The sequence below is a fragment of the Eucyclogobius newberryi genome, unplaced genomic scaffold, assembly GCF_026437365.1.
Source record: "Eucyclogobius newberryi isolate DKJ021-1_F unplaced genomic scaffold, fEucNew1.0.hap1 SCAF_8, whole genome shotgun sequence".
NCBI classification, from domain to species: domain Eukaryota; kingdom Metazoa; phylum Chordata; class Actinopteri; order Gobiiformes; family Gobiidae; genus Eucyclogobius; species Eucyclogobius newberryi.
In genome coordinates this window covers 36,276,167-36,295,533 of record NW_027316500.1, presented here as the reverse complement: position 1 = coordinate 36,295,533, position 19,367 = coordinate 36,276,167, and the positions used below count along the sequence as shown (strand labels likewise).

General features: G+C 54.4%; 1 protein-coding gene across 1 annotated transcript in view; it reads left to right on the top strand.

Moving 5' to 3' along the window:
- The first annotated feature begins 2,276 nt into the window (after positions 1-2,276).
- Positions 2,277-19,367, top strand: part of tjap1 (tight junction associated protein 1 (peripheral)) — a 39,774-nt gene continuing 22,683 nt past the window's right edge. The window contains exons 1-5 of the mRNA XM_072436871.1: positions 2,277-2,549; positions 3,826-3,854; positions 4,770-4,931; positions 9,644-9,710; positions 14,671-14,700. Coding sequence (XP_072292972.1) covers positions 4,771-4,931; positions 9,644-9,710; positions 14,671-14,700 — 258 coding nt within the window. The 5' untranslated portion in view covers positions 2,277-2,549; positions 3,826-3,854; position 4,770. The remainder of the gene's footprint in view (positions 2,550-3,825; positions 3,855-4,769; positions 4,932-9,643; positions 9,711-14,670; positions 14,701-19,367) is intronic.

Genomic DNA, 19,367 nt, shown 5'->3' with positions numbered 1-19,367 from the left:
ACAGTAAGAGTCTGTTAGACCTTCACAATAAGAGTCTGTTAGACCTTCACAATAAGAGTCTGTTAGACCTTCACAATAAGAGTCTGTTAGACCTTCACAATAAGAGTCTGTTATACCTTCACAGTAAGAGTCTGTTAGACCTTCACAATAAGAGTCTGTTAGACCTTCACAATAAGAGTCTGTTAGACCTTCACAATAAGAGTCTGTTATACCTTCACAGTAAGAGTCTGTTAGACCTTCACAGTAAGAGTCTGTTAGACCTTCACAGTGAGAGTCTGTTAGACCTTCACAATAAGAGTCTGTTAGACCTTCACAGTAAGAGTCTGTTAGACCTTCACAATAAGAGTCTGTTAGACCTTCACAATAAGAGTCTGTTAGACCTTCACAATAAGAGTCTGTTAGACCTTCACAATAAGAGTCTGTTAGACCTTCACAATAAGAGTCTGTTAGACCTTCACAATAAGAGTCTGTTAGACCTTCACAATAAGAGTCTGTTAGACCTTCACAGTAAGAGTCTGTTATACCTTCACAGTAAGAGTCTGTTAGACCTTCACAATGAGAGTCTGTTAGACCTTCACAGTGAGAGTCTGTTAGACCTTCACAATGAGAGTCTAACAGGCCTTCCTCGTTTCCTTCCTCGTTTCCTTCCTCGTTTCCTCACCTCCTTAGTTCTCAGACAGCGATGACATCATCAGTGATGTCAGCAGCGACATGTCGGCACACGCCCATAGCCCCGCCCCTCGACACAGACGAGCCAATCTTACGCTGTCACCCAGAGGAATACTTAAGCGTCCAAAGGGAGCGCAGCGGGATTGTGACGTCATCAGGAGGGCGCGGTCTGCGGAGCCTTTGGACCAATCACATTGCGGCTCCTTATCCCGGTCTGTGGAACAGAAGGTGACGCATGCGCCCCCTGGTGTCCTGCCCCGCACTCGTCCTCTGAGTTATTCACTTTCATCTTCGTCTCCTCTTGGACCTTATTTGAAACCTCCTGAAACCTCTTGAAACACCCTGAAACCTCCTGAAACCGCCTGAAACCTGCTGAAACCTGCTGAAACCTCCTGAAACGCCCTGAAACCTCCTGAAACCGCCTGAAACCTGCTGAAACCTGCTGAAACCTCCTGAAACGCCCTGAAACCTCCTGAAACCGCCTGAAACCTGCTGAAACCTGCTGAAACCTGCTGAAACCTCCTGAAACCTCCTGAAACCGCCTGAAACCTGCTGAAACCTGCTGAAACCTCCTGAAACGCCCTGAAACCTCCTGAAACCGCCTGAAACCTCCTGAAACCTGCTGAAACCTGCTGAAACCTCCTGAAACCTCCTGAAACCGCCTGAAACCTGCTGAAACCTGCTGAAACCTCCTGAAACGCCCTGAAACCTCCTGAAACCGCCTGAAACCTGCTGAAACCTGCTGAAACCTGCTGAAACCTCCTGAAACCTCCTGAAACGCCCTGAAACCTCCTGAAACCTCCTGAAACGCCCTGAAACCTCCTGAAACGCCCTGAAACCTCCTGAAACCTCCTGAAATGCCCTGAAACCTCCTGAAACCTGCTGAAACCTACTGAAACCTGTTGAAATGCCCTGAAAACTCCTGAAACCTCTTGAAACCTCTTGAAACCTCCTGAAACCGCCTGAAACCTCTTGAAACTGCCTGAAACCTCTTGAAACCGCTTGAAAACTCCTGAAACCTGATGAAACCTCATGAAACGCCCTGAAACCTCCTGAAATGCCCTGAAACCTACTGAAACGCCCTAAAACCTCATGAAAACTCTTGAAACGCCCTGCAACCTCCTGATACCTCTTGAAACGCCCTGAAACCCCCTGAAACCTCTTGAAACGCCCTGAAACCCCCTGAAACCTCCTGAAACGCCCTGAAACCTCATGAAACCTCTTGAAACGCCCTGAAACCTCCTGATACCTCTTGAAACCTGCTGAAACCTGCTGAAACCTCTTGAAACGCCCTGAAACCTCCTGAAGCCTCTTGAAACTGCCTGAAACCGCCTGAAACCGCTTGAAGCCTCTTGAAACCTCCTGAAGCCTCTTGAAACTGCCTGAAACCGCCTGAAACCTCCTGTAACCTCCTGAAGCCTCTTGAAACTGCCTGAAGCCTGCTGAAACCTCTTCTCTCTCCAGGGATACACATGCATCTGGGCTTTCTCTCAGCTCCAATAGATATTTCAAAGTCTTTTACGATGAAACTGAGTGTTGTCGGTTTTAGTCTGGTTTGGTTTCTTTCGTCCTTTGTGGCTTGTCTTGAGCCTGTTGTCTGCTTGTAGCGCCCCCTGCAGCAGCTGCTTCATGACAAAGAGCGCTTTTCTCACTTTCTGGATGATGTCACATGTCGCGTGCTAAGCCCCGCCCACCTGCAGTCGCTGGGCCGACAACAAGCCACGCCCCCACAACAAGCCACGCCCCCACAACATGAAAACATCTCGAAAACTTCTCGACGCCGTCACCAAGAAACGCCATGTCACCATGAACGGCGCCAGAGGTGGGACGAGTGGACCGCCTCGCTAAGAAGACGAGGAGACGAGGGGCTAGGGCCCACGGTGAGGAGACGAGGGGCTAGGGCCCACGGTGAGGAGACGAGGGGCTAGGGCGCACGGTGAGGAGACGAGGGGCTAGGGCCCACGGTGAGGAGACGAGGGGCTAGGGCCCACGGTGAGGAGACGAGGGGCTAGGGCCCACGGTGAGGAGACGAGGGGCTAGGGCGCACGGTGAGGAGACGAGGGGCTAGGGCGCACGGTGAGGAGACGAGGGGCTAGGGCGCACGGTGAGGAGACGAGGGGCTAGGGCCCACGGTGAGGAGACGAGGGGCTAGGGCGCACGGTGAGGAGACGAGGGGCTAGGGCCCACGGTGAGGAGACGAGGGGCTAGGGCGCACGGTGAGGAGACGAGGGGCTAGGGCGCACGGTGAGGAGACGAGGGGCTAGGGCCCACGGTGAGGAGACGAGGGGCTAGGGCCCACGGTGAGGAGACGAGGGGCTAGGGCGCACGGTGAGGAGACGAGGGGCTAGGGCGCACAGTGAGGAGACGAGGGGCTAGGGCGCACGGTGAGGAGACGAGGGGCTAGGGCGCACGGTGAGGAGACGAGGGGCTAGGGCGCACGGAGAGAAGTTAAAAGAGGCGACCAGGAGCTAGGAGAGGAAACGAAGAGTTAAGGAGGGAGAGGAGGAGTTAAGAGGGGAGAGGAGGAGTTAAGGAGGAGTTAAGGAGGGAGAGGAGGAGTTAAGAGGGGAGAGGAGGAGTTAAGAGGGGAGAGGAGGAGTTAAGGAGGAGTTAAGGAGGGAGAGGAGGAGTTAAGGAGGGAGAGGAGGAGTTAAGAGGGGAGAGGAGGAGTTAAGAGGGGAGAGGAGGAGTTAAGAGGGGAGAGGAGGAGTTAAGAGGGGAGAGGAGGAGTTAAGAGGGGAGAGGAGGAGTTAAGGAGGGAGAGGAGGAGTTAAGGAGGGAGAGGAGGAGTTAAGGAGGGAGAGGAGGAGTTAAGGAGGGAGAGGAGGAGTTAAGGAGGGAGAGGAGGAGTTAAGGAGGGAGAGGAGGAGTTAAGGAGGGACTTCCGGTGTTTTTCTCAGGTTGTTCCACACTCTGGATCTGGATCTGGATCTGGATCTGGTCCATTTGCCTGGACTGTCCAGATCATTTGGGAAACTGTGGTTCAATTTGTCTGAATTGTGAATGCAAACAAACCAGACCAGGAAGTGACCAGGAAGTGACCAGGAAGTGACCAGGAAGTGACCAGGAAGTGACCTGCGCTGAGACGTGGCAGACGTGCCTCCTTTCAGCTGAGGGGCTGTGCTGGAGTCCTGATGCTCTTCTTTTGTGTTTCAGGAGCCGGTGTCGGAGTCGGAGCGGATCAGGTGAGTGTTTTTATTTAAACCAGCGGGTGCCGGGCGGGTGCCGGGCGGGTGCCGGGCGGGTGCCGGGCGGGTGCCGGGCGGGTGCCGGGCGGGTGCCGGGCGGGTGCCGGGCGGGTGCCGGGCGGGTGCCGGGCGGGTGCCGGGCGGGTGCCGGCCGGAGTGGCCGATACCCGGAATCGGCGCATACTCGTATGGTTAAATGACATGGTTCAAGTTTAATGATCAAACTTGGGAAATGTTTGTGAAATAAATCATAAAAGTGTAAATATCAAATATGATTAATATAAATAGTTGTTTGTATCGTGTGTGATCTGTGCTCCCGCTCAGTGATCACGTGACCTGTGTTTTCAGCGCGTTTTGCAGTGTAGGCTCAGTGATCACGTGACCTGTGTTTTCAGCGTGTTTTGCAGTGTAGGCTCAGTGATCACGTGACCTGTGTTTTCAGCGCGTTTTGCAGTGTAGGCTCAGTGATCACGTGACCTGTGTTTTCAGCGCGTTTTGCAGTGTAGGCTCAGTGATCACGTGACCTGTGTTTTCAGCGTGTTTTGCAGTGTAGGCTCAGTGATCACGTGACCTGTGTTTTCAGCGCGTTTTGCAGTGTAGGCTCAGTGATCACGTGACCTGTGTTTTCAGCGCGTTTTGCAGTGTAGGCTCAGTGATCACGTGACCTGTGTTTTCAGCGCGTTTTGCAGTGTAGGCTCAGTGATCACGTGACCTGTGTTTTCAGCGTGTTTTGCAGTGTAGGCTCAGTGATCACGTGACCTGTGTTTTCAGCGCGTTTTGCAGTGTAGGCTCAGTGATCACGTGACCTGTGTTTTCAGCGTGTTTTGCAGTGTAGGCTCAGTGATCACGTGACCTGTGTTTTCAGCGTGTTTTGCAGTGTAGGCTCAGTGATCATGTGACCTGTGTTTTCAGGATGCTGGAGGGGCAGAACCAGGAGCTGCGTCATCGTCTCTCTTTGTCCAATCAGAGAACGGAAGCTCTGGGGGCGGAGCTGGACTCCTGCAGACACTACATGGAGGCGGAGCTTAACCACACCCGAGACGACCTGGACAAGATGAGGGACAAGTTCAGGAGGTAATAATGGGGTCAGGCCGGGGTCAAAGGGCGCGAGAACATCAGACGTGGTCCAGGTCTAAACCTGCTCATGTCCTCATCTCCTCCCTCCTCATCTCCTCATCTCCTCCCTCCTCATCTCCTCTCTCCTCATCTCCTCATCTCCTCCCTCCTCATCTCCTCATCTTCTCTCTCCTCATCTCCTCTCTCCTCATCTCCTCCCTCCTCATCTCCTCTCTCCTCCCTCCTCATCTCCTCTCTCCTCATCTCCTCATCTCCTTCCTCCTCATCTCCTCCCTCCTCATCTCCTCCCTCCTCATCTCCTCTCTCCTCATCTCCTCTCTCCTCCCTCCTCATCTCCTCTCTCCTCATCTCCTCATCTCCTCTCTCCTCATCTCCTCCCCCCTCATCTCCTCTCTCCTCCCTCATCTCCTCTCTCCTCATCTCCTCTCTCCTCCCTCCTCATCTCCTCTCTCCTCATCTCATCTCCTCCCTCCTCATCTCCTCCCCTCCTCATCACCACCCACCTCACACCACCACCACATCCCCACTCCTCCCTCCTCATCTCCTCCTCTCCTCTCCTCCTCCCTCCTCATCTCCTCCTCCTCATCTCCTCCCACCTCACTCACCTCGCTCCTCCCACATCACCTCTCTCCTCATCTCCTCTCTCCTCCCTCCTCATCTCCTCTCTCCTCATCTCATCTCCTCCCTCCTCATCTCCTCCCTCCTCATCTCCTCCCTCCTCATCTCCTCTCTCCTCCCTCCTCATCTCCTCTCTCCTCATCTCCTCTCTCCTCCCTCCTCATCTCCTCTCTCCTCTCTCCTCCCTCCTCATCTCCTCCCTCCTCATCTCCTCTCTCCTCCCTCCTCATCTCCTCCCTCCTCATCTCCTCTCTCCTCCCTCCTCATCTCCTCTCTCCTCATCTCCTCCCTCCTCATCTCCTCTCTCCTCATTTCCTCATTTCCTCATCTCCTCTTCTCCTCTTCTCCTCATCTCCTCTTCTCCTCATCTCCTCTCTCCTCATCTCCTCCCTCCTCATCTCCTCTCTCCTCATCTCCTCCCTCCTCATCTCCTCTCTCCTCATCTCCTCCCTCCTCATCTCCTCTCTCCTCATCTCCTCTCTCCTCATCTCCTCTCTCCTCATTTCCTCATTTCCTCATTTCCTCATTTCCTCATCTCCTCTTCTCCTCATCTCCACTCTCCTCATCTCCTCATCTCCTCTCTCCTCATCTCCTCATTTCCTCATCTCCTCATCTCCCCTCCTCATCTCCTCTCTCCTCATCTCATCTCCTCCCTCCTCATCTCCTCCCTCCTCATCTCCTCCCTCCTCATCTCCTCTCTCCTCCCTCCTCATCTCCTCTCTCCTCTCTCCTCCCTCCTCATCTCCTCTCTCCTCATCTCCTCTCTCCTCCCTCCTCATCTCCTCCCTCCTCATCTCCTCCCTCCTCATCTCCTCCCTCCTCATCTCCTCTCTCCTCATCTCCTCCCTCCTCATCTCCTCTCTCCTCATTTCCTCATTTCCTCATTTCCTCATTTCCTCATCTCCTCTTCTCCTCTTCTCCTCTTCTCCTCATCTCCTCTTCTCCTCATCTCCTCCCTCCTCATCTCCTCTCTCCTCATCTCCTCTCTCCTCATTTCCTCATCTCCTCTTCTCCTCATCTCCTCTCTCCTCATCTCCTCTCGCCTCATCTCCACTCTCCTCATCTCCTCACCTCCTCTCTCCTCATCTCCTCATCTCCTCTCTCCTCATCTCCTCTCTCCTCATCTCCTCTCTCCTCATCTCCTCATCTCCTCATTTCCTCATCTCCTCTTCTCCTCATCTCCTCTCTCCTCATCTCCTCTCGCCTCATCTCCACTCTCCTCATCTCCTCACCTCCTCTCTCCTCCCTCCTCATCTCCTCCCTCCTCATCTCCTCCCTCCTCATCTCCTCATCTCCTCCCTCCTCATCTCCTCCTTCCTCATCTCCTCTCCTCCTCATCTCCTCATCTCCTCATTCCTCATTTCCTCATCTCCTCTTCTCCTCATCTCCTCTTCTCCTCATCTCCACTCTCCTCATCTCCTCACCTCCTCATCTCCTCATCTCCTCATTTCCTCATCTCCTCCCTCCTCATCTCCTCCCTCCTCATCTCCTCTCTCCTCATCTCCTCTCTCCTTATCTCATCTCCTCATCACCTCATTTCCTCTTCTCCTCTTCTCCTCTTCTCCTCATCTCCACTCTCCTCATCTCCTCTCGCCTCATCTCCTCACCTCCTCTCTCCTCATCTCCTCATCTCCTCACCTCCTCATCTCCCTCTCTCCTCTCCTCATCTCTCCTCATCTCTTCTCTCCTCGTCTCATCGTCTCATCTCCTCTCTCCTCATCTCCTCTCGCCTCATCTCCACTCTCCTCATCTCCTCACCTCCTCTCTCCTCATCTCCTCATCTCTTCTCTCCTCGTCTCATCGTCTCATCTCCTCTCTCCTCATCTCCTCTCTCCTCATCTAATCTCCTCTCTCCTCATCTCCTCATCTCCTCATCTCCTCATTTCCTCATTTCCTCCTCATCTCCTCATCTCCTCTTCTCCTCATCTCCTCTTCTCCTCATCTCCTCTCTCCTCATCTCCTCTCGCCTCATCTCCACTCTCCTCATCTCCTCACCTCTCTCTTCTCATCTCCTCCTCATCTCCTCTCTCCTCATCTCCTCATATCCTCCCTCCTCATCTCCTCTCTCCTCATCTCCTCCCTCCCATCTCCTCCCTCCACATCTCCTCATCTCCTCCCTCCTCATCTCCTCCCTCATCATCTCCTCCCTCCTCATCTCCTCTCTCCTCATCTCCTCATCTCCTCCCTCCTCATCTCCTCCCCTCATCTCCCTCCCTCATCTCCTCCCTCCTCATCTCCTCTCTCCTCATCTCCTCTCTCCTCATCTCCTCATCTCCTCATCTCCTCATTCCTCATTTCCTCATCTCCTCATTCCTCATCTCCTCATTTCCTCCTCCTCTTCTCCTCTTCTCCTCATCCTCCTCTCTCCTCATCTCATCTCGCCTCATCTCCACTCTCCTCATCTACTCATTTCTCATCTCCTCTCTCCTCATATCCTCTCTACTCATCTCCTCTCGCCTCATCTCCACTCTCCTCATCTCCTCATTTCCTCCTCATCTCCTCTCTCCTCATCTCCTCTCTCCTCCCTCCTCATCTCCTCTCTCCTCATCTCCTCATCTCCTCTCTCCTCATCTCCTCTCTCCTCATCTCCTCTCTCCTCATCTCCTCTCTCCTCCCTCATCTCCTCTCTCCTCATCTCCTCTCTCCTCCCTCCTCATCTCCTCTCTCCTCATCTCATCTCCTCCCTCCTCATCTCCTCCCTCCTCATCTCCTCTCTCCTCATCTCCTCTCTCCTCCCTCCTCATCTCCTCCCTCCTCATCTCCTCCCTCCTCATCTCCTCTCTCCTCATCTCCTCCCTCCTCATCTCCTCTCTCCTCATCTCCTCTCTCCTCATCTCCTCTCTCCTCATCTCCTCATCTCCTCATCTCCTCATTTCCTCATCTCCTCTCTCCTCATCTCCTCCCTCCTCATCTCCTCTCTCCTCATTTCCTCATCTCCTCTTCTCCTCATCTCCTCTTCTCCTCATCTCCTCTCTCCTCATCTCCTCTCGCCTCATCTCCACTCTCCTCATCTCCTCACCTCCTCTCTCCTCATCTCCTCATCTCCTCATCTCTTCTCTCATCGTCTCATCTCCTCTCTCCTCATCTCCTCATCTCCTCATTTCCTCATCTCCTCTTCTCCTCATCTCCTCTCTCCTCATCTCCTCTCTCCTCATCTCCTCTCGCCTCATCTCCTCACCTCCTCTCTTCTCATCTCCTCCTCATCTCCTCTCATCCTCTCTCCTCATCTCCTCATATCCTCCCTCCTCATCTCCTCTCTCCTCATCTCCTCCCTCCTCATCTCCTCCCTCCTCATCTCCTCATCTCCTCCCTCATCATCTCCTCCCTCCTCATCTCCTCTCTCCTCATCTCCTCATCTCCTCCCTCCTCATCTCCTCCCTCCTCATCTCCTCATCTCCTCCCTCCTCATCTCCTCCCTCATCATCTCCTCCCTCCTCATCTCCTCTCTCCTCATCTCCTCATCTCCTCCCTCCTCATCTCCTCCCTCCTCATCTCCTCCCTCCTCATCTCCTCTCTCCTCATCTCCTCCCTCCTCATCTCCTCTCTCCTCATCTCCTCATTTCCTCATCTCCTCATTTCCTCATCTCCTCATTTCCTCATCTCATCTCCTCTCTCCTCATCTCCTCTCGCCTCATCTCCTCACCTCCTCTCTCCTCATCTCCTCATTTCCTCATCTCCTCTCTCCTCATCTCCTCTCTCCTCATCTCCTCTCGCCTCATCTCCACTCTCCTCATCTCCTCATTTCCTCCTCTCTCCTCATCTCCTCATCTCCTCATCTCCTCATTTCCTCATCTCCTCATTTCCTCATCTCCTCATTTCCTCATCTCATCTCCTCTCTCCTCATCTCCTCTCGCCTCATCTCCTCACCTCCTCTCTCCTCATCTCCTCATTTCCTCATCTCCTCTCTCCTCATCTCCTCTCTCCTCATCTCCTCTCGCCTCATCTCCACTCTCCTCATCTCCTCATTTCCTCCTCTCTCCTCATCTCCTCATCTCCTCATCTCCTCTCTCCTCATCTCCTCATCTCCTCCCTCCTCATCTCCTCTCTCCTCTCCTCATCTCTTCTCATCTCCTCTCTCCTTGTGTCCTCAGGCTGCAGAACAGTTACACAGCATCTCAGAGAGCCAATCAGGACCTGGAAGAGAAGCTTCATGCACTGGTAAGAACCAATCAGAACAGGCTTTAGGAGAGTGGTCCGTGTGTTGTAGATGTGAGGACCTCGTCACGCGTCGTAGTGAGGACCTCGTCACGCGTCGGGACCTCGTCACGCGTCGTAGTGAGGACCTCGTCACGCGTCGGGACCTCGTCACGCGTCGTAGTGAGGACCTCGTCACGCGTCGTAGTGAGGACCTCGTCACGCGTCGTGGTGAGGACCTCGTCACGCGTCGTGGTGAGGACCTCGTCACGCGTCGGGACCTCGTCACGCGTCGGGACCTCGTCACGCGTCGGGACCTCGTCACGCGTCGGGACCTCGTCACGCGTCGGGACCTCGTCACGCGTCGGGACCTCGTCACGCGTCGGGACCTCGTCACGCGTCGGGACCTCGTCACGCGTCGTAGTGAGGACCTCGTCACGCGTCGGGACCTCGTCCCGCGTCGTGGTGAGGACCTCGTCACGCGTCGTGGTGAGGACCTCGTCACGCGTCGGGACCTCGTCACGCGTCGGGACCTCGTCACGCGTCTGGACCTCGTCACGCGTCGTGGTGAGGACCTCGTCACGCGTCGTGGTGAGGACCTCGTCACGCGTCGGGACCTCGTCACGCGTCTGGACCTCGTCACGCGTCGTAGTGAGGACCTCGTCACGTGTCGGGACCTCGTCACGTGTCGTTGTGAGGACCTCGTCACGCGTCGTAGTGAGGACCTCGTCACGCGTCGGGACCTCGTCACGCGTCGGGACCTCGTCACGCGTCGGGACCTCGTCACGCGTCGGGACCTCGTCACGCGTCTGAACCTCGTCACGCGTCGTGGTGAGGACCTCGTCACGCGTCGTGGTGAGGACCTCGTCACGCGTCGGGACCTCGTCACGCGTCTGGACCTCGTCACGCGTCGTAGTGAAGACCTCGTCGCGCGTCGGGACCTCGTCACGCGTCGGGACCTCGTCACATGTCGTAGTGAGGACCTTGTCACGTGTCGGGACCTCGTCACATGTCGTAGTGAGGACATCGTCACGTGTCGGGACCTGGTCACGCGTCGGGACCTCGTCACGTGTCGGGACCTCGTCACGCGTCGTTGTGAGGACCTCGTCACGCGTCGTAGTGAGGACCTCGTCACGCGTCGTAGTGAGGACCTCGTCACGCGTCGGGACCTCGTCACGTGTCGTAGTGAGGACCTCGTCACGTGTCGGGACCTCGTCACATGTCGTAGTGAGGACCTCGTCACGTGTCGGGACCTCGTCACATGTCGTAGTGAGGACCTCGTCACGCGTCGGGACCTCGTCACGTGTCGTAGTGAGGACCTCGTCACGTGTCGGGACCTCGTCACATGTCGTAGTGAGGACCTCGTCACACGTCGGGACCTCGTCACGTGTCGTAGTGAGGACCTCGTCACACGTCGGGACCTCGTCACGCGTCGTTGTGAGGACCTCGTCACGTGTCGACCTCGTCACGTGTCGTTGTGAGGACCTCGTCGCGTGTCGGGACCTCGTCACGTGTCGGGACCTCGTCACGTGTCGGGACCTCGTCGCGTGTCGTTGTGAGGACCTCGTCACGTGTCGGGACCTCGTCACATGTCGTAGTGAGGACCTCGTCACGTGTCGGGACCTCGTCACATGTCGTAGTGAGGACCTCGTCACACGTCGGGACCTCGTCACGTGTCGTAGTGAGGACCTCGTCACACGTCGGGACCTCGTCACGCGTCGTTGTGAGGACCTCGTCACGTGTCGACCTCGTCACGTGTCGTTGTGAGGACCTCGTCGCGTGTCGGGACCTCGTCACGTGTCGGGACCTCGTCACGTGTCGGGACCTCGTCGCGTGTCGTTGTGAGGACCTCGTCGCGTGTCGGGACCTCGTCGCGTGTCGGGACCTCGTCACGTGTCGTTGTGAGGACCTCGTCACTTGTCGGGACCTCGTCATGTGTCGTGAGGACCTCGTCACGTGTCGGGACCTCGTCACGTGTCGTTTTGAGGACCTCGTCACGTGTCGGGACCTCGTCTCGTGTCGGGACCTCGTCGCGTGTCGTTGTGAGGACCTCGTCAGGTGTCGGGACCTCATCACGTGTCATTGTGAGGACCTCGTCACGTGTCATTTTGAGGACCTCGTCGCGTGTCGGGACCTCGTCACGTGTCGTTGTGAGGACCTCGTCACACGTCGGGACCTCGTCACGCGTCGTAGTGAGGACCTCGTCACGCGTCGTTGTGAGGACCTCGTCACGTGTCGGGACCTCGTCACATGTCGTAGTGAGGACCTCGTCACACGTCGGGACCTCGTCACGTGTCGTAGTGAGGACCTCGTCACGCGTCGTTGTGAGGACCTCGTCACACGTCGGGACCTCGTCACGCGTCGTTGTGAGGACCTCGTCACGCGTCGTTGTGAGGACCTCGTCACGTGTCGGGACCTCGTCACGTGTCATTGTGAGGACCTCGTCGCGTGTCGGGACCTCGTCACGTGTCGTTGTGAGGACCTCGTCACGTGTCGTAGTGAGGACCTCGTCACACGTCGGGACCTCGTCACGCGTCGTTGTGAGGACCTCGTCACGCGTCGTAGTGAGGACCTCGTCACACGTCGGGACCTCGTCACGCGTCGTTGTGAGGACCTCGTCACGCGTCGTTGTGAGGACCTCGTCACGTGTCGGGACCTCGTCACGTGTCATTGTGAGGACCTCGTCGCGTGTCGGGACCTCGTCACGTGTCGTTGTGAGGACCTCGTCACGCGTCGTTGTGAGGACCTCGTCACGTGTCGGGACCTCGTCACGTGTCGTTGTGAGGACCTCGTCACGCGTCGTTGTGAGGACCTCGTCACGTGTCGTAGTGAGGACCTCGTCACGTGTCGGGACCTTGTCACGTGTCATTGTGAGGACCTCGTCACGTGTCGTTGTGAGGACCTCGTCACACGTCGGGACCTCGTCACGCGTCGTAGTGAGGACCTCGTCACGCGTCGTTGTGAGGACCTCGTCACGTGTTGTAGTGAGGACCTCGTCACGTGTCGGGACCTCGTCACGCGTCGTAGTGAGGACCTCGTCACGCGTCGTTGTGAGGACCTCGTCACGCGTCGTAGTGAGGACCTCGTCACGCGTCGTTGTCGGGACCTCGTCACGTGTCGTTGTGAGGACCTCGTCACACGTCGGGACCTCGTCACGCGTCGTAGTGAGGACCTCGTCACGTGTCGTTGTGAGGACCTCGTCACACGTCGGGACCTCGTCACGCGTCGTTGTCGGGACCTCGTCACGTGTCGTTGTGAGGACCTCGTCACACGTCGGGACCTCGTCACGTGTCGTGAGGACCTCGTCACGTGTCGTGGGGACCTCGTCACGTGTCGGGACCTCGTCGCGTGTCGACCTCGTCACGTGTCGTTGTGAGGACCTCGTCGCGTGGACCTCGTCGCGTGTCGGGACCTCGTCACGTGTTGTAGTGAGGACCTCGTCACGTGTCGGGACTTCGTCACGTGTTGTAGTGAGGACCTCGTCACGTGTTGTAGTGAGGACCTCGTCACGTGTCGGGACCTCGTCACGTGTTGTAGTGAGGACCTCGTCACGTGTCGGGACTTCGTCACGTGTTGTAGTGAGGACCTCGTCACGTGTTGTAGTGAGGACCTCGTCACGTGTCGGGACCTCGTCACGTGTCGTAGTGAGGACCTCGTCACGTGTTGTAGTGAGGACCTCGTCACGTGTCGGGACCTCGTCACGTGTCGGGACCTCGTCACGTGTCGTAGTGAGGACCTCGTCACGTGTCTTTGTGAGGACCTCGTCACGTGTCGGGACCTCGTCACGTGTCGGGACCTCGTCGCGTGTCGACCTCGTCACGTGTCGTTGTGAGGACCTCGTCGCGTGGACCTCGTCGCGTGTCGGGACCTCGTCACGTGTTGTAGTGAGGACCTCGTCACGTGTCGTAGTGAGGACCTCGTCACGTGTTGGGACCTCGTCACGTGTTGTAGTGAGGACCTCGTCACGTGTTGTAGTGAGGACCTCGTCACGTGTTGGGACCTCGTCACGTGTTGTAGTGAGGACCTCGTCACGTGTCGTAGTGAGGACCTCGTCGCGTGGACCTCGTCGCGTGTCGGGACCTCGTCACGTGTTGTAGTGAGGACCTCGTCACGTGTCGTAGTGAGGACCTCGTCACGTGTTGGGACCTCGTCACGTGTTGTAGTGAGGACCTCGTCACGTGTTGTAGTGAGGACCTCGTCGCGTGTCGGGACCTCGTCACGTGTTGTAGTGAGGACCTCGTCACGTGTTGTAGTGAGGACCTCGTCACGTGTTGTAGTGAGGACCTCGTCACGTGTCGGGACCTCGTCACGTGTCGTAGTGAGGACCTCGTCACGTGTTGTAGTGAGGACCTCGTCACGTGTCGGGACCTCGTCACGTGTCTTTGTGAGGACCTCGTCACGTGTCGGGACCTCGTCACGTGTCTTTGTGAGGACCTCGTCACATGTCGGGACCTCGTCACGTGTCTTTGTGAGGACCTCGTCACGTGTCGGGACCTCGTCACGTGTCTTTGTGAGGACCTCGTCACGTGTCGGGACCTCGTCGCGTGTCGACCTCGTCACGTGTCGTTGTGAGGACCTCGTCGCGTGGACCTCGTCACGTGTCGGGACCTCGTCACGTGTTGTAGTGAGGACCTCGTCACACGTCGGGACCTCGTCACGTGTCGGGACCTCGTCACGTGTCGTAGTGAGGACCTCGTCGCGTGGACCTCGTCACACGTCGGGACCTCGTCACGCGTTGTAGTGAGGACCTCGTCACGTGTCGGGACCTCGTCACGTGTTGTAGTGAGGACCTCGTCACGTGTCGTAGTGAGGACCTCGTCACACGTCGGGACCTCGTCACGTGTTGTAGTGAGGACCTCGTCACGTGTTGTAGTGAGGACCTCGTCACGTGTTGTAGTGAGGACCTCGTCACGTGTTGTAGTGAGTTCCCATATGAAGTCAACTGTTTTTTTCTATTTTGCTGCTGGATTCACATCGACCTCAGGCGGCCGTCAGTCAGACCTGGGTCCACGCTGTCAGTGTCACTCATCTGCGCTCTGACCTGCTCTGACCTGCTCTGACCTGCTCTGACCTGCTCTGACCTGCTTGACCTGCTCTGACACCTCCAGTCTAACCCTCACTCATCGCCCTATAAACCCCAAATCAAACCTGCTCATTTAGAAACCTGTTCATATCTTCATCTGTACACCAGGGTTTACACCTGGTTTACACCTGGTTTACACCTGGTTTAGACCTGGTTTAGACCTGGTTTAGTCCTGGTTTAGACCTGGTTTAGTCCTGGTTTAGACCTGGTTTAGACCTGGTTTAGTCCTGGTTTAGACCTGGTTTAGTCCTGGTTTAGTCCTGGTTTAGACCTGGTTTAGTCCTGGTTTAGACCTGGTTTAGTCCTGGTTTAGTCCTGGTTTACACCTGGTTTAGTCCTGGTTTAGTCCTGGTTTACACCTGGTTTAGTCCTGGTTTAGTCCTGGTTTACGCAGGACACAATGCATTGTGGGTTAGGGTCTTTTGGACACAACACGGGTGAATGAACCAGAGCAGTTAAATAAAGCTGTGACTGCAGATTATGAACCAAACTCTAGATCAGGGCTGGGATGTCATGAGTCACACCTGGTGTTCTGATGTCATGAGTCACACCTGGTGTTCTGATGTCATGAGTCACACCTGGTGTTCTGATGTCATGAGTCACACCTGGTGTTCTGATATCATGAGTCACACCTGGTGTTCTGATGTCATGAGTCACACCTGGTGTTCTGATGTCATGAGTCACACCTGGTGTTCTGATGTCATGAGTCACACCTGGTGTTCTGATGTCATGAGTCACACCTGGTGTTCAGATGTCATGAGTCACACCTGGTGTTCTGATATCATGAGTCACACCTGGTGTTCTGATGTCATGAGTCACACCTGGTGTTCTGATGTCATGAGTCACACCTGGTGTTCAGATGTCATGAGTCACACCTGGTGTTCTGATATCATGAGTCACACCTGGTGTTCTGATGTCATGAGTCACACCTGGTGTTCTGATGTCATGAGTCACACCTGGTGTTCTGATGTCATGAGTCACACCTGGTGTTCTGATGTCATGAGTCACACCTGGTGTTCTGATATCATGAGTCACACCTGGTGTTCAGATGTCATGAGTCACACCTGGTGTTCTGATGTCATGAGTCACACCTGGTGTTCTGATGTCATGAGTCACACCTGGTGTTCTGATGTCATGAGTCACACCTGGTGTTCTGATGTCATGAGTCACACCTGGTGTTCTGATGTCATGAGTCACACCTGGTGTTCTGATGTCATGAGTCACACCTGGTGTTCAGATGTCATGAGTCACACCTGGTGTTCTGATATCATGAGTCACACCTGGTGTTCTGATGTCATGAGTCACACCTGGTGTTCTGATGTCATGAGTCACACCTGGTGTTCTGATGTCATGAGTCACACCTGGTGTTCAGATGTCATGAGTCACACCTGGTGTTCAGATGTCATGAGTCACACCTGGTGTTCTGATGTCATGAGTCACACCTGGTGTTCTGATGTCATGAGTCACACCTGGTGTTCAGATGTCATGAGTCACACCTGGTGTTCAGATGTCATGAGTCACACCTGGTGTTCAGATGTCATGAGTCACACCTGGTGTTCTGATATCATGAGTCACACCTGGTGTTCAGATGTCATGAGTCACACCTGGTGTTCTGATGTCATGAGTCACACCTGGTGTTCTGATGTCATGAGTCATACCTGGTGTTCTGATGTCATGAGTCACACCTGGTGTTCAGATGTCATGAGTCACACCTGGTGTTCAGATGTCATGAGTCACACCTGGTGTTCTGATGTCATGAGTCACACCTGGTGTTCTGATGTCATGAGTCACACCTGGTGTTCAGATGTCATGAGTCACACCTGGTGTTCAGATGTCATGAGTCACACCTGGTGTTCTGATGTCATGAGTCACACCTGGTGTTCAGATGTCATGAGTCACACCTGGTGTTCTGATGTCATGAGTCACACCTGGTGTTCAGATGTCATGAGTCACACCTGGTGTTCTGATGTCATGAGTCACACCTGGTGTTCAGATGTCATGAGTCACACCTGGTGTTCTGATGTCATGAGTCACACCTGGTGTTCTGATGTCATGAGTCACACCTGGTGTTCAGATGTCATGAGTCACACCTGGTGTTCTGATGTCATGAGTCACACCTGGTGTTCAGATGTCATGAGTCACACCTGGTGTTCTGATGTCATGAGTCACACCTGGTGTTCTGATGTCATGAGTCACACCTGGTGTTCTGATGTCATGAGTCACACCTGGTGTTCTGATATCATGAGTCACACCTGGTGTTCTGATGTCATGAGTCACACCTGGTGTTCTGATGTCATGAGTCACACCTGGTGTTCTGATGTCATGAGTCACACCTGGTGTTCTGATGTCATGAGTCACACCTGGTGTTCAGATGTCATGAGTCACACCTGGTGTTCTGATGTCATGAGTCACACCTGGTGTTCTGATGTCATGAGTCACACCTGGTGTTCTGATGTCATGAGTCACACCTGGTGTTCAGATGTCATGAGTCACACCTGGTGTTCTGATATCATGAGTCACACCTGGTGTTCTGATGTCATGAGTCACACCTGGTGTTCTGATGTCATGAGTCACACCTGGTGTTCTGATGTCATGAGTCACACCTGGTGTTCTGATGTCATGAGTCACACCTGGTGTTCTGATATCATGAGTCACACCTGGTGTTCAGATGTCATGAGTCACACCTGGTGTTCTGATGTCATGAGTCACACCTGGTGTTCTGATGTCATGAGTCACACCTGGTGTTCTGATGTCATGAGTCACACCTGGTGTTCTGATGTCATGAGTCACACCTGGTGTTCTGATGTCATGAGTCACACCTGGTGTTCTGATGTCATGAGTCACACCTGGTGTTCAGATGTCATGAGTCACACCTGGTGTTCTGATGTCATGAGTCACACCTGGTGTTCTGATGTCATGAGTCACACCTGGTGTTCTGATGTCATGAGTCACACCTGGTGTTCTGATGTCATGAGTCACACCTGGTGTTCTGATGTCATGAGTCACACCTGGTGTTCAGATGTCATGAGTCACACCTGGTGTTCAGATGTCATGAGTCACACCTGGTGTTCTGATGTCATGAGTCACACCTGGTGTTCTGATGTCATGAGTCACACCTGGTGTTCAGATGTCATGAGTCACACCTGGTGTTCAGATGTCATGAGTCACACCTGGTGTTCAGATGTCATGAGTCACACCTGGTGTTCTGATATCATGAGTCACACCTGGTGTTCAGATGTCATGAGTCACACCTGGTGTTCTGATGTCATGAGTCACACCTGGTGTTCTGATGTCATGAGTCATACCTGGTGTTCTGATGTCATGAGTCACACCTGGTGTTCAGATGTCATGAGTCACACCTGGTGTTCAGATGTCATGAGTCACACCTGGTGTTCTGATGTCATGAGTCACACCTGGTGTTCTGATGTCATGAGTCACACCTGGTGTTCAGATGTCATGAGTCACACCTGGTGTTCAGATGTCATGAGTCACACCTGGTGTTCTGATGTCATGAGTCACACCTGGTGTTCAGATGTCATGAGTCACACCTGGTGTTCTGATGTCATGAGTCACACCTGGTGTTCAGATGTCATGAGTCACACCTGGTGTTCTGATGTCATGAGTCACACCTGGTGTTCAGATGTCATGAGTCACACCTGGTGTTCTGATGTCATGAGTCACACCTGGTGTTCTGATATCATGAGTCACACCTGGTGTTCTGATGTCATGAGTCACACCTGGTGTTCTGATGTCATGAGTCACACCTGGTGTTCTGATGTCATGAGTCACACCTGGTGTTCTGATGTCATGAGTCACACCTGGTGTTCTGATGTCATGAGTCACACCTGGTGTTCTGATGTCATGAGTCACACCTGGTGTTCTGATGTCATGAGTCACACCTGGTGTTCAGATGTCATGAGTCACACCTGGTGTTCTGATGTCATGAGTCACACCTGGTGTTCTGATGTCATGAGTCACACCTGGTGTTCTGATGTCATGAGTCACACCTGGTGTTCTGATGTCATGAGTCACACCTGGTGTTCTGATGTCATGAGTCACACCTGGTGTTCTGATGTCATGAGTCACACCTGGTGTTCTGATGTCATGAGTCACACCTGGTGTTCTGATGTCATGAGTCACACCTGGTGTTCAGATGTCATGAGTCACACCTGGTGTTCTGATGTCATGAGTCACACCTGGTGTTCAGATGTCATGAGTCACACCTGGTGTTCTGATGTCATGAGTCACACCTGGTGTTCTGATGTCATGAGTCACACCTGGTGTTCTGATGTCATGAGTCACACCTGGTGTTCAGATGTCATGAGTCACACCTGGTGTTCAGATGTCATGAGTCACACCTGGTGTTCTGATGTCATGAGTCACACCTGGTGTTCTGATGTCACGAGTCACACCTGGTGTTCAGATGTCACGAGTCACACCTGGTGTTCAGATGTCACGAGTCACACCTGGTGTTCTGATGTCACGAGTCACACCTGGTGTTCTGATGTCACGAGTCACACCTGGTGTTCTGATGTCATGAGTCACACCTGGTGTTCTGATGTCACGAGTCACACCTGGTGTTCTGATGTCACGAGTCA